General features: G+C 33.2%; 2 protein-coding genes across 2 annotated transcripts in view; one reads left to right on the forward strand and one right to left on the reverse strand.

The window, feature by feature from the left end:
• Positions 1–347: 347 nt before the first annotated feature.
• Positions 348–2,707, reverse strand: LOC105360222 (sorting nexin-7). Its single transcript, XM_011497067.1, has 7 exons — positions 2,246–2,707; positions 1,990–2,145; positions 1,802–1,912; positions 1,561–1,725; positions 1,289–1,487; positions 935–1,212; positions 348–759 (listed from the first exon to the last, which is right to left on the reverse strand). The coding sequence occupies exons 1-7, from the start codon at positions 2,396–2,398 to the stop codon at positions 406–408; spliced, it is 1,416 nt and encodes a 471-aa protein (XP_011495369.1). The 5' UTR covers positions 2,399–2,707; the 3' UTR covers positions 348–405.
• A 656-nt stretch (positions 2,708–3,363) lies between these two features.
• Rfx (regulatory transcription factor Rfx) overlaps positions 3,364–15,832 on the forward strand; it is a 21,829-nt gene continuing 9,360 nt past the window's right edge. Inside the window, exon 1 of the mRNA XM_011497320.1 lies at positions 3,364–3,535. Coding sequence (XP_011495622.1) covers positions 3,364–3,535 — 172 coding nt within the window. The remainder of the gene's footprint in view (positions 3,536–15,832) is intronic.

The following is a 15,832-nucleotide window of genomic DNA, read 5'->3' on the forward strand; positions in this document are numbered from 1 at the left end:
GCGCGCGCATTTGCGCGTGTGTATTTTCTTTATCAGATAAGTACTTATTACTTAAAAAATATAACATACAGCTGATACAATTATCACAGCAAGGTATATTTGTTAATGAAATGTATACGTTTATAGAGCAATAATTTTAGCGAATAATTTTATGTTAAAAAAATACATAAAGAAATAAGAAAATTAATAATTTTTTTTTTTTTTTAAATAAATATCCCCTTTCGAATAACTATAATTCTGCGTATTTTAAAAATTATGGACTTGGTACAGCAAAACATGATTATTAATCATCATGAAAAGCTTTGTACAGATTTTAATGAAAATGAAAAAGAAAATGAATCACCATAATCTTTGAAAATAAATTTCAATACTTCGATATGGAACATAAAAAGAAGTTTAACAAATTTAAACGAATACTTTAGGGGGTGGACTTGTGGTAGATTCCGTTTCATTAGATCCCACTTTAACAATTGATAATGCATCTTCCCAAGCATTTGTACATTGTTGATAATGTGCAATTTGTTGATCGGCCATTGCTAAAAGTATATTTTTTAAATCAACTCGCTTCTCTATATTCCATCGTTCTAAATCGCTTCGTAAATTTTCATTTGCACATTCTAATCGATCCTGCAAGACTTCAACTACTTCAGATATGCGCGGAATGGCTTGTGATAATTTATCCAATTTTTCACCATTACTTTCACTTTTCCAAAATGAATTGTCCCAGCGACCTGTACTTCCGTTTCCAGATCCTACAATCTGTAAATTAGTAAATGCAAAGATTTCTGTCAATTATCTGCAAATACCAATCGTGTCAAATTAAAAATATAGAACAATAACAAGTTAGCTAGCACGTTGCGTCAAATGTTATAAATTTAAGTGATTCATACGAAAAATCTATTCACCGCACAAAGAACTTGTAATTAAAACTCACTTGTTCCATTTCTGTTCTTCTTTTTGTTAACTCTTCAACGGTCATGTCGTATTCAATTTGCATAGAATCCCTATGATTCAATGCCTCTTTTACGGCATCGATATAACTAATATACTCCCTTTCTTCCGAAGAATCTGCGGAATCCAGTAACTTCTGGTGCGCAGTTGCATTAGATTCGATAGCGCTTGCAACTGCTTTTAAAGTTTTAGCCAGTTCTGGCTCAGAAGTCGCCCAAAATGTAAATATGGGATGTAGTTTATGTAATTCAACTAAATAATCTGATAGAAAGAAACCAATTAACGTGTGATTTAGGGAGAAAATTAATTAAAATATTTTCATAAATTTTGGACATACCTTGTCTTTCTTTGTGTATACGACGACTTATTTTATCTATAGTGCTTAACTTTTCACTTAAAGCAAAACAATAATCTCGAACTTGCTCAAATTCTAAATGACGTTTATATTTTATGCCGCTTGTAGCGGTCATACTTTGTAAAGAATCAGTCATTTTAACAAAAACATTAGCACGATTCTTACGATGAATAAAAAACTCCTAATACAAAGAATATAAAAGAATCGAATGCAATCTATTGTTAAATAACGTTAAGGTTTGATGGAAAACTTACAGCGGGTTTGGCAGTGAGAAATATTTGTAAGTTTTTGTCACAGCTTAAAATAGGATGATTCACCATGCGATTTAGAAAAATATGTAGTAGCTTCATTCTAGCTATTATAAACTCCTTAGAATAGCGATCCAATTGAGCGAATAGCGAATGTTTACCTGGCATTGGCTAGATATAAAAAATGAATAATTATTATGTAATATTATACACGAATGATAATTATATTGTGCTACATTATACTTGCCGGAATAATATGTACTGGATAACTTTCGTCTAGCTTATTCCTTAACCATATAAAGTCATTATAACGCCTACGAACTATGTATTCTCCCTCTTGAAATTCTGGCCTAGTTGACTGAATAGTACAAGAGAAACTTAATAGATATAAAATTATCTTAGTCGATAGTTAACGCTTATTAATTATTTATTTACTCGTGTTGTGATTCTAAAGGTAATATAAGTTTCCAAGGTCTCGACATGCTTTTGTGGACTATCGACTTTGACTTGAAGATCTCGAAGATCTAGATTGGATTCCGATGTCTCTTGTTCGGGTAACGTGGAGAAGCTTTCGATCGAGGGCGAAGCAACCTGATAATTGTTCTCTTTAAATTTTCAGACATCACGCCTCTGCTCATTGCACAATCGAACTTTACAGTAAACAATAAAACTTTCAAGGTTATACTCTTACCACAGAACCTTCGACCGAAGTACTATAATTGGAAAGGGCATCGTCCTGCTTCATACTACCTCCCGTTAACATAGAGCTCACCTCCAGGACTGCAGTGTCGACAATGGTTTCCTTTCCATGATCGTCCGTCACGACTTCCGAAGGTGTCATCATATTGACAGATTGCAAACTGCAAACTGTTGCTGCACTGCAACGCCTGAGCAACGCTAAGACCGACGATTACTATTATAACAACAGGCTTCAATACCAACAAGGGTTACATATTCTTTAAGCTACAATGATATTTAATCGCCAGCTCGAGCACAATTGTAATATTATTTACAACAATACGAGAGATGATTTTATTTATCGACGACAGCGATCAGTAGTATCACGGAATCACAAGAATCACAAGACTGTATACAACATACGTGCTCACAGTATTCAAAAGCATGAATTTTACTCGTACGAACGACTACTTTAAATGTTGAATGTTAATCGAGCGTAGAAATAAACGAGATAGCAATGCATTTTAAAAAGAGAAAAATTCAGCAACCTAATGAATAATTAGTAAATTAATCGATCTATTTGACAGATTTTACTTTTACGTTTCAGTCATTTTCATTGTTTTTTCTCTTCTCCTTCGCTTCATTCGCTCAATTCGCAATTCGCTTTTGAATTCGTAGTCTTCGATTCCGGCTGTCCATGCATGGTGGGAATTATTCAAATAGCAGTATTTTGAGAAAGTCGTAGAATTCGACATAAATGCATGGGATCGGTCGGGCGTCCGATGAAAAATCAATTTGTCAAGTACATTTACATCATGGATAATAGGTAAATTCAATAGAATCATTATCAAAATCATTATCATCGAACGATCATGACCGACACAATGCACAATGCACGCATTCTATTTTCGTTTTTATTTTACGTTTAATTTCAATCAACTGAACACAATACGCTTTGATCAGAAAAAAGAGAATCGGTAAGAGCGAATAAACAAGTGAATCGATGCGTTTTATTCTGTCATTCGCATAAACGACAGCGAAGAAAAAATATTTTTCTCCCGTGGAAACCGTATCTCCGGGATACCTAAAAACTGTTTTCGCGCCTTGATTTAATTAAAAAACACTGTGCCAATGAGCAACTGGAAAGTGGGAGACACTTCTTTCGAAGAATTTTTCGACAATGAACAGATTTTCATCATCCCTCCGGATAGTCCAAGGGTACCTAATATCGATGTAACTATTGATTCGCTCCAGTTAGATGATTCCTATCTAATATTGGAAAATGGTGACTTTATTAATCACGGTGAGCTAAAAAAAAGTCTTCATGTTTGTTCTTCGCTAAAAATTAAATTATCAAAAATTAAGCACGCGCCCCTGAATAATAATAATGGTATTTTTCTTTATAAATGACTCGATCCTGTGCATAATTCGCGACTCGATTGAAGAAAGAAAAATGAAGAAAAAAAAAACGAAAGAAATAAATAAACATTGGCTATTTCATCATGTAGCTTTTATTATAATCGTCGACATTGATTTTTCACGCGCATAATTTTCCTCCTTCGATCTAAATTTAAACATGGCTTTCAAGCTACAATTATCAATGCAAACGATAATGTATGCATCGCGTAGTATACACATACGAGCAAGCCTCGATGCCGTATTACCTATCGCTATCCTGGGGAAAAAGAAAAAGAAAAGGAAAACAATTCACACGCACGCCACCCCGGCTCCCGCCTCCCCCTCGCCGCCAGCCACGGCCACCACCATCGCATGTGCACGCTAACGCGCGTATTTATAAACCAACAATTACTTGTCGTTAAAAAGCCACGTCAATTAAATAAGTAATCGATCACGGATAAGCGAGCGAAGCTTGGCAGAAAGAAAGAGAAAAAAAAAACTGATAAACGCGGGCGGAAGCGCTCGCTCGTTACGGATTTGCCGAGAAAGAACTTGGCGAAAAAAAAAGTCGGGAACGATTGAGCTGACGTAACGAATACATTGAACAACCGTATGCGGGCGGAGTGAGTATGTGTCGTGGAGTATGCGCGGCTAAACGAAAAGCCATGACTTAACAGGAAAAAAATAAAAATTGCGGAAAGTGCTAGAGGCCGGTAGTCGAGAGCTCGTACCGAGCATCGGCCATGCCAATCGTCCTCTCGCCCCGCTGTCCCGCGAACCCGAGCCCGAGAAAATCAATAATACTTCGGCGCCGCCACACGCGAGAGTTAAAGTGCCAACGCCAGCTCGCGAGAACCGCGGCTCCTCGAGCCCGCTCCAGGGCTTATTCCCGTAGCGGCTGCTGTCCAGGGGCTGGAAGCCGCGGTCTCGGCACGATAGACGAGAGCGGCGGTAACTCGGGCCTCGGCGCTCGCGGCCCCGAGTTACGATAAAAATGGCGCCGCGGGTTGGGGGGGGGCGACTCTCCGCGCGCGCTGCACTCTAGCGATGCCGTAGTCAAGGTGACGAGCGCTCGTAGCAGACAACCAGAGTGCGCGCGAGTGAGCGAGATAAAGCGGCGTCGTCAATAACAAAAGGTGGCAATAATAATCGGCGTTGCGCGGAGGAGGAAGGAGCGTCGTTAAGGAGTTTCGCAGGCGCTCCCGGCTTTTGCCGCCGCCGCTGCGTTTCCCGGGGTGACGCGGTGAGCCGCGACGTGGGACGTTGTGTTATCGCCGCCAGCGTTATCCTCCTCGTGACCGGCTTGCCAGGCACTCCCCACGCTCCCCGTCGTCCATGAAGTCAGGTGAGACGATTACGCGCCCTCGTTCCTTCCTCCCAACCACCCTCCTGCTCAACCTAAGGCTCTTATCATCTCTTCCTTCTTCGCTTCAATGATGCTTGCTTCATCGCTTTCTTTCTACCTCTTCTTTCTTTGTTTCATGAGCTCGCGGGCACGTGAGTGCTCGAATTATTTTACCTCGACATTAGTTCGATGCTTTTACCTGCCTTTCGCCGACGGGGCGACTACTGCTGCGATTGAGCAGTCCTTGCACACATGCGCGCACACATATTTGCATACACTAGCTCGCTCCTACCCTGCAATACCATCCCATCCCATCCCCTGCCCTTCAACAATCTTTAAGCTCTCTCTCTCTCTCTCTCTCTCTCTCTCTCTCTCTCCGTCTCTCCGTCTCTCCGTCTCTCCGTCTCTCCGTCTCTCCGTCTCTCCGTCTCTCCGTCTCTCCGTCTCTCCGTCTCTCCGTCTCTCCGTCTCTCCGTCTCTCCGTCTCTCCGTCTCTCCGTCTCTCCGTCTCTCCGTCTCTCCGTCTCTCCGTCTCTCCGTCTCTCCGTCTCTCCGTCTCTCCGTCTCTCCGTCTCTCCGTCTCTCCGTCTCTCCGTCTCTCCGTCTCTCCGTCTCTCCGTCTCTCCGTCTCTCCGTCTCTCCGTCTCTCCGTCTCTCCGTCTCTCCGTCTCTCCGTCTCTCCGTCTCTCCGTTTTACCGTCCCTCCGTCCCTCCGTCTCTCCGTCTCTCCGTCTCTCCGTCTCTCCGTCTCTCCGTCTCTCCGTCTCTCCGTCTCTCCGTCTCTCCGTCTCTCCGTCTCTCCGTCTCTCCGTCTCTCCGTCTCTCCGTCTCTCCGTCTCTCCGTCTCTCCGTCTCTCCGTCTCTCCGTCTCTCCGTCTCTCCGTCTCTCCGTCTCTCCGTCTCTCCGTCTCTCCGTCTCTCCGTCTCTCCGTCTCTCCGTCTCTCCGTCTCTCCGTCTCTCCGTCTCTCCGTCTCTCCGTCTCTCCGTCTCTCCGTCTCTCCGTCTCTCCGTCTCTCCGTCTCTCCGTCTCTCCGTCTCTCCGTCTCTCCGTCTCTCCGTCTCTCCGTCTCTCCGTCTCTCCGTCTCTCCGTCTCTCCGTCTCTCCGTCTCTCCGTCTCTCCGTCTCTCCGTCTCTCCGTCTCTCCGTCTCTCCGTCTCTCCGTCTCTCCGTCTCTCCGTCTCTCCGTCTCTCCGTCTCTCCGTCTCTCCGTCTCTCCGTCTCTCCGTCTCTCCGTCTCTCCGTCTCTCCGTCTCTCCGTCTCTCCGTTTCTCCGTCTCTCCACCAGCCCTTCTGCTAGTAGTAATCTGTGTGGTGTACAGTCTTACGTATTGTTGTGCTCGCGAGCCTCTCTTTCTTGATCAACATTTTTGCTATGATTCAAGTAGGAAAAGCGAGTGGCATTACAATATTTGGTAAGGTGCTTCATTGGGATTGTGAAAGTACTTTTTTCCATTCTACTCTCTACCACTGCATTCAACGAATGCTTTCTATAATTTTTTAAGCTTTCTGAATGTTGATTGAGTAGCATCGTAATTATGATTAGTGAGAGCGCAATTATTCATGAGAGTCCTTTCTATTCATTGATTGTTTATATAGACATTAACATTAACTTAACCAACGACCAAGGAATTTTAGTATCTTATGTCTAGTAATTGCAGATTTTTCACAAAATTATGTAAGAACATAACTCTCTTTCGCGTTTAATTAGTTATTATTTAAATCAACTTTCTTCATAAGTAGTTCTTTGTTCATTGCGTCGATAGTCATAATCGATAGTAAACATTATTAGCAACGATCAATTGATAAAATTATTAAAAATTTCATAGTATTACTTGAATGTTGCACCGTGCAATACGTAAAATATAAAGTTTATTTATTTATATATGTGCAGTGTTAAATGTAATGTAAGATCATACACAAATATTCTTATTCAATATCAACTACGCTTTATTTATTCGCAATAACATATTTCATTATAATACACAAATAATAACGATGACACACGCGCGCGCACACGCGCGCACACAACGATCTATAATGTAAAATTGTAATTCGAAAATTGTAATTTAAAATTAAATTATACCTTACAATACTGTTAACCATATTACAAGTACGTGCGTTTTTCAATAATAAATTTTTTTTCTCTAATTAAAGCGATTCTAATGCTGAGCACAAACGAGTTTCATTTTTAGCCAACCGACCTTTGAAACTCATTCGAACAAATTTCATTCGTAATAATTTTTTGAATACTATTAATTAAATCACAAAGTATACAGCCGATATAACGAACAAATATAATAGTTAATAATTTTCATTGGCATTTATAATTTATAATAATCAATTCATATGGATTACATAAGTATTAAAATTAAATACTATTGCTGAAAATACTAAAAATTGAAATTCTATTTTTGAAGAACACAAAACATTATATAATAGAAAACCAAAAATTTCTACTAAGTCAAAAAATGGGCATTTACGTAGAATTTACAATCAATAAAACAAATAGCGCCAGTAAATTTGACACGTAAAATAATTTTGTGACTGAAATAAACTGAACTAAATAATCTTACTTTTATCAATATAAAACAAATTTAAATACAAAATGCTGTATTTGAAAAAACATTTTATAAAAACTTTTCAATATTATACAAAACATGTTCAAGCTCTTTAGTATATTTGTACATTAATTGCTGTACTCGGCTTATATTATATGTAAAAAGAATTATTAAATTTAAGAATTTAGCGAAGTTAATTTATGAATTAATTATTAAATGACTACTACTATTTGAATTATGTAACTATACATTAATGTATATGACAATGGGAAAGAAAAAAGGGAACTAAAATTATGAAAAGATACTAAGTCTTCTCGAATATAAATGGTAATATTCAATTCTCTATAAATTAAATTGAATTTTAATATAGAATTTTTTTTTCTCTGTAAAATTTATAGATTTAATATAGAAATTTTGTTTATATTAAATATAGAATTATTAAATATTTAGTAAATATTTTTAAATAATTTTTTTTATTATATTTATAAATTAAGAAAAAAAATGATTAAATATGGAAATAAATTAAATTTAATATAGAAGCTTTTTTCCTTATGACAAATTTCGTAGATATTTGACGCAAAAGAATATAAAATCATTTTTAGGCAAATGCATGTACGTACCTTCAGACGAGCTTTTACATTTAAAAAATTAATAAACCAATTTCACTGCTCCAAGATATTTTTATAATTTTTAACTAATATAACATTAGTTTTCTTATTAATATTCGTGAATTAGTTCTTTCTTATAATAATATAAAAACAAGTGTACTAGTAATTTTACTATTTCGTCTTAAATAAATTCTTAAATAAAAAAATCTTAAGAAAATGTATATGTAATTCAATTTATTAGTTAAACGATACTAAAGCACTTCATTTAAAACTTTAAGCTACGGATATTTTATGTCATTAATCAAGTTCTTTTACAATTTTCTTCGTAAGCGATGAATTTATTTGGTTCTCCATTCTTTTTATTTTCTTTGCAATGTGTTGAAAGTTCTTTTAAATATTTATATACATATTGTCGTAATGTAACTTTCAATTGTTACTATGATTATGCTAGTAATAATATATCGATATATATATATATATATATATATATATATCGATTACATTATCTATATTTTTAAAATTATATCATTTGTTTTTTAATTTTGTGTATTAAATTTAAATTAAAAAAATAATAGTAATATATTATTACAACTTTGAAATAAAATTTTAATCAATACCTTAAGGAGCAACAGATCATTATGCTAAAACCAATGAATATTTGTTTATAAGTTATACAAATAAAGTCAAAAATAAAAATATAATAAATGTACAAATCTATATAGTCTAAATAATGAATAATGATCCTTTTTATCTACGAGTTAGCCTTGATAGTAAAATTGATCGATTATTTAATTAATTTAATTATTTATAACAATTGTACATAAAATTCTTCTAATTTGATCAAATACATTTCAAAATAATCGCATAAAATTTCAAATTAAAATTACAATAGAGAATTTTATTCTTTGAATTTTTATAATTCTACTGAAGAAATTTAACCGAGGACTATTGTTCGGTTAATCCGGTAAAAGAAGGGTTTTATAACTAGCAATTGGTTAAAGCTAGAGATTTTGATAGAATATACCCTCCTTTGATCAAACAGAAATCAAATATTACTCATTAAAATAAAAATGAAAAATGCAAATCAAACCACACGTAAAGCTTTTTTTTTTCATAAATTTTTACCGATGCTCTACACTGCCATTTCAAGCAATTACGTTCAATTGTTGGTGATCAAATACTTTACAGAGTGCTTGTAATAATTACGTAAACATTTAAAAACTTACTTCAAAAGCGTATGATGCTCCGCAGAATTAGAAGAGATGAAAACATCAAAAGATCTACTCTGAACGTGAACTAGTAGAATTAATTTGTAAAAGTGATTATAAATAAATAGAAGATAGATTTGAAATAGATTTAAGATACCCTATTTAACGGATAAATAAAATTCAAACAGAAAGGTTTCTATGAATTCATATGAAATTATTCGAAAGGATCTTCGTATTGACGATGGAAAATGGCGGATCGTAATAAAATGTCCTTTTTGTACAATTAGTACATAGAGGTAGAACATTCGTATTAAATTTTTAGATTTTAAAAGGAGATGTATTGTAGTATTAATGTTAAACACAAAATTCTTTCGTAATACGAATAGGAAAGCGAAAAGTTCAATCATTATGAATGCATATATTAATCAGTTTATTCTTACAATATTAATGTAATTGTATTTTTATGATGATTTCTGATATGGCCGATTTTTAAAAATTTTAAATTCAATTGACCGAAGAAATACCGTAATCCAGAATCGACAGAATATTTCGATATTTTAAAAATTGAGAATTAAGCAACAACGAATCCGAAGATTTAACTATAACTATATTAAGATTTAGGCAATTTTTCTTACATATTATTATCCTTAGTTATTGTTGTTTTTCAAACTTTGAAACTTTTTATTAAAGTTTTACTTAATCGTTTGCAAAAAATTTTTTTTAATGAATTCTGAGGCTATTGTCACGTGGAAATTAGCGCTATTACAATTTTAAAAATTTTAGAATTTTCAAATGATGCACATTTTACATTCTACAATATTCTAATATGAAAATTGAAATGCCAGATACTCCGAGTTTGAAAATGTTATTAGAGAAATAAAAATAACATAAATAAACATATTAACTTGTATAAAATGTAATTATACAAATTATAAAAAAATCTGTTTACATTACCATTATCTTATCTCTCATATTTACATATTTGTATAATCTACCTTGTAAAATGAACATGACGTATATTACATTATCTTAGAGAAAAAAAAAAGAGCATCTGTCAATTCGCTTTAAGATCATATTTAAATTATGATGAAAATCGTAATGTAATAACATACATATATCGATATACCAAAAGTATTATCAGCTTCAATAAGCGAACGTTAAATACTATAATAAAATCAATAATTTATTATTTAGTTTAGCGCTGAGGCTTTATTTATTGAAATAATAAATATATTATGATACGAAATTAAATTCGTTAAAATCAGTGTAAAAATAGTATCGTTATATACACTGTCACAAAAGAGATTGTTTTTTTTGTTTTTTTTTTTTTATTTTACTTGCTAATAAAATCGCCTTATAAATTTTTTAATTAATTAATAATTTTAATGTAAAATTAATGTTTGATAAATTTGAATTTCAATTCTATTTAATATCTCCAGCACGAATCGAATCATTTTTTTGGCTTATATATTCAATAGCCAAACGAACTACAAAATATCGTGATAATCATTTACAGTTTTGTTTTTTCAATTTTAATCTTAATAAAATAAAAACTCATTTTATATATTACTGTTTATAATTGTCTTACTTTTGCAAAATATAAATAAGTCATTAAGTAATTTGTTTTTTCTATTTATAAGCTGATTTTATTTAATAGCAAGCTGATTAGATAATAGAATCTTCTTCAAATATCTTATTTAACAATTCTCTATAATTAATGAATATTTAAGCAGCTACGGTTTAGCACAATATTTCAATATAACGTTAATCATTAATTTAATAAATATTATAATTTACAATTTTAATATTTTAAATACAACATGAGGCAAGTTTACTATTGAAGTAATTAATTCATGAAATGATCATTTATCTTTAAGAATTAATTAATATTCGTGATATTCAGTTATTTAAGTAATAACGGTCATATACTCAGTCATATGTAATACCAAAAGTCTTTGTAAGTATTGCATAGGCACATATAATGCCCCAATATATAATTACAATTAAACTATATTTTAAAAAAAATCATTTAATTAATTAAACACTAATTGAAATAACTATGATGTTTTCAAGCATTTTTTATATAAGAATTTAACTTTAAAAGGATTTAAATTAATGTTAAAATTTTGTTTACACATCATAAGCTTTTAATGAAGATTATTCTTAGAAATAATAAATAAATACCGTTAATATTATAAAAAGCAGAGCGCGAACACTTTATTGTCAAAAATAATTATATTTTATTTTTCAAAGAAGATGAAAAGCTTAAATTTGTTAATTTTGTCAAATAGTTATTGCACCAAGAAAATTTTTAAACGAAAGAATACGATGGCAGGTAGAATTGGTAAAAACAAAGTTGATTTGTACTAATTCTGAAAAACTATTTGTTTTTGTTTTTCTTTTGTAATATGTCACTCGATTAAACAAAAGTAGTGAATTGACACTATAAAATATAAAGAGAGAAAAATGAAGAGTTATAAATATACCAAATTATTTAAAAATACTCAATTCAATCAATGATGAACATTTTTTTTTTTATAATTATATTAAAATATGTAATTTATATTTGTTTAATTTGCGGCTTGAATTTTAGGAAACTAGTTGTATAAAATAGTTGTACTCACAAAATATTTACAAAATTATTAGTAAGCATAATTTATTATAAATGCGTAAACATAAGCTCTTCTAATTTTTATTTCTTTATACTCTAGACAAGTAACGTATTTGTTGATTTAAACATTGTTGATGATTGAAATTACATTAAGATATTGATTACAAAATTGTCCAATAATTCAGATATTTGTAATTAAAATTGCAACTGAATACATAGTTAAATTTTTAAGAGAGTTGTTTTGTGTTTTTTTTTTTATTTTAATTATCCATTATAAAAACTAGATATTGATATTTCTATTGAAAAATAAAAGACTATAAATTAATATTTACGTAGATAGTATTTTATATTAATGGATGAAAAATAATCATAAGCGTGTTTAAATATCGTAAGTATAATAATATGTTTAATATTGATACATTACATACGTTTTTTTCATTATACAAGGAGATTTTTTTTATCATGAATTTTTTTATTGACAATGTGATTACACGCGATTATAATAGAGAACGTGTTCAGAATTTTTCAATTCACCTTTTTACCCATGAAATTCAAGAAAATTACGAAACAGGGGAACATGCCTTCGTAAATAACGTTGATTGTAGGTATTTTCGTAAGAATCACATATTTCTGTGTATCTTTGAGCAATTTCTCATTACCGCCGTACTTAAATTTCAGAATAATTTTAATTTAAGGATATATTAAATGCAATATGAGTAGTTTAAAGAAAGTAAAATTATGAATATTATGTAATATTTTTTTAATATGTTTTAGATTTATAATTACATTATTTCGTTGCATGTAAGTAATATTAACTTTAATCTCTATCTAAATTGTAAATATCGTGTATCATGTACATAGTTAATGAAAATATTTTATTTACTCTACGACAAAATTTCACAATCACCGAGAACCTTTAGCCGAGTAATTCTTTCATGTCGCCTTTTCTTCCCATTCTATGTAAAAGGAGATCACACGATAACTTGAAGTACCGTGATTAATTAATTTAATTTAATATTACGTTTAGTAAACGTTAAAAATAACGGGTTTATATAGGCATTTCTTGTTTTATAATGTTTAAAAAAAAAACCTTTTTGAATTAAATAATAATGTAAGTCTTGCTCATTAATATGATAATTGATATTTAAATATGTTAAGATTTAGAAATAATATTGAATAAAATTAATATAAATTAATAATATTATTATGAAATGTTTTTCGAATTTAATTCAGACTAAGCTTTTAATAGAATTAATTAGTTTAAGTTTAAATTTAAATTTAGTCAAGACTTTAAGGGATAAGCTATAAATTTTTTGTAATATATGAAAATTATAAAATTTTATATATATATTAATTTCGTATAATTGTATTGTATTATTATTTAATAATATTTAATCCGTATCACCCGTTAAACTCGAAAAGACTTGTGAATTAAATTTTGCATATTTTGTTCGTTATAGACCAAATATATTATCTAAATAAATAAATCTTAAATAGGTAATTCTTAGTGGATATTAATGTTTCTCATGTTTTCAAGATAATAAATTTTGTTAATATTCTTAGTATTTTATACATTGAGTCGATAATTGCAATGTATTGAAAATTCAAGCGTGCTAACTAATTTTTCCTAGTAATTATTATAAAAATGTCTGCAATACAGTTCAATATGATTTAATATGTTCCCAAATATTATATCACTTGTATAGACTAATTTTCCGTAAGGCGAAGAAAACGAGTATTATTTTTTTTTCTTTTTGGACTATTAAAAGCAGCTGGAGCGCCAATATGTCGACACCTATGGGCACTAATGGACACAAACGTCGAAAAAAATTTCAGAGAATTAATTTATAAATTTATAAATCATTGTTCCATTATATAACATAAAAATAAAATTCGTTTGACGTCACATACAGCGCAGTCATAAAATAAACGATAATTTAAAACGAATTGTGGAAAGAAAAATTAAAAATTATATGCCTTCGCGTTTGAATTACCCTAAAATCCTCAATGATGGAAAGTGGAACGGTATTTTTCTTTTTCTTCTTATTTCTTTCTCGTACGTTATGAGTATTTGACGAATGATTTAATATATAAACGGTACGACAATGGACAATAAATTTGCTCGCAAAATAAAATTTCCAAGCGCATACCTCGTAAGCACAGCTCTGGTCACAAAAGCCGTTAACATCAATTATTAATCTTGATGACACCGAGCGCATAAAAAACTATCAAATCCCGAATCATTAATAATGATAAAAAAAAAAAAAAAAAAAAAAAAAAAAAAAAATGAAATAGAAAAAGAAAAAGGAAAGCCAAATAATAATAATAAAAAAATAAAAAAAAAATAGAATAAAAGAAAGATAAAAGAAGATGGAGGAGGAGGGGAATAAAAGGAAAGAGCGATGAAACGAGTTGGGCACGGTGAGAGTTAAACGCGATCAGGATCGTTGTCCATTGAGCAGCGTCGAAGCGGCATTGGGTCCCCCGACAATGAGCGACATCCCTGTTGATATCGCATTGAAAGACGAAACCGTACATGGATTTTCAATTAAAATGGACTTATCGAGCCGCGTGAATGAGAGCGGCCACGCGTGAACGGCTCTCGACTATCCACCGCCACCGCCCCCTCGTCCCTGGGCTTTCCACGCACGGCGGGAAAAAGCGTCCGTTCGAAAGAATTTGAAATTACGGTGAAGCGGCGGGGCAGAGAGGGACACGTGGCTGGCGCGCGCCCGGTAATATCGAGCTCCGCGGCAAAGAGGGTTAAGAGCCCTGTGCCACGGGAACGGAAAGAATAAAAAAAAAAAAAAAAAAAGGGGGAAAAAAAAAGGGGGGGGGGGAGGGGTGCGTAACGGACGCGCGCCAGGTGCGCTCCTCTTCCGGACAGCCGTCGTCCTCCCGCGCGTCCCTCATCCGCGGCAGTTGCGATACCGGTGGCCGACTCGACGCGACGCCCGACTCAACCTGGGACAGAGTGGACGCGCAGTCGTCGTTACGCTGGCGCAAGGATATCGTCCTCGAGAGAAGGGAGGGATTTGGGCCTTGGCCTTGGCGTCTCCTCGTTCACGTATGCCTTATCATTTCGTATCGCTTGAGCTATTGTCGGATATTAGAATGGAGGGTGGCTCGCGATCGTGGATTCGAAAGTTTTTTCAGTATCGGCAGTGAAGGTTTTTGCACTCGCGCCTGCATAATTATTAACGAATGACGAATTGAGGCAATCGAGTGCTGCTTTTAATTCGTTGTGTGATAAGGGCGGCTGTGCGGTGAATATTATAATTGCATTATTTTATATCGTTCGTATTGTAAATGCTCGACACCATTGATAAATAGTTTAACGAAGCTCGCCAAGAGCATAGAATTGTAACGCCCGTAATCCCGGACACGAGTCGCGCTATTTCTCATCGCAAGCTTTTCCAATCGCAATAATACTTTTTGTGGAAATATAGCTTTGTTGGATCTGCGACGAGGTGAGGTAATTACATTGAGATGAACAAAGGCGACTAGCTATAAGTTTGAAAATGTGTGGATTAATTAATCGTGGCGCAAATGAGATCGTAACGGCTTTTAATTCGTACGTAAGAAGTAACGTAAGAACGTAACACGTAAGAAGCAAAACACAACGAGTGGGCGAATAACAAAACTTTATCGCAGTAAATTCTGCTTCGCGGCATTGATCATATTACCTTCCTTCCTATTGCCATTTTTCTTCCCAAAATGTATTTCACTATTTTTATTTTGCATCAGCGTATAAATAATCCCATATATAGAATTATAGTAATAAAATGTGTCGCGAATGAAACGATCCGTCCTGCCAAAAATAAATCAACGAAGGCTTAATAAATTTCATCCATTGATGTTTACAAGTCA

The sequence above is a fragment of the Ceratosolen solmsi genome, unplaced genomic scaffold (assembly GCF_000503995.2).
Source record: "Ceratosolen solmsi marchali unplaced genomic scaffold, CerSol_1.0 scaffold13, whole genome shotgun sequence".
Lineage (NCBI taxonomy): Eukaryota > Metazoa > Arthropoda > Insecta > Hymenoptera > Agaonidae > Ceratosolen > Ceratosolen solmsi.

Coding starts and splice junctions, on each gene's coding strand:
- LOC105360222 (XM_011497067.1), bottom strand. CDS start 2,398: ATGATGACACCTTCGGAAGTCGTGACGGACGATCATGGAAAGGAAACC. Junction 1,213..1,288: donor TATACACAAAGAAAGACAAG/GTATGTCCAAAA, acceptor TCTTTCTATCAG/ATTATTTAGTTGAATTACAT. Junction 760..934: donor GAAGAACAGAAATGGAACAA/GTGAGTTTTAAT, acceptor ACTAATTTACAG/ATTGTAGGATCTGGAAACGG.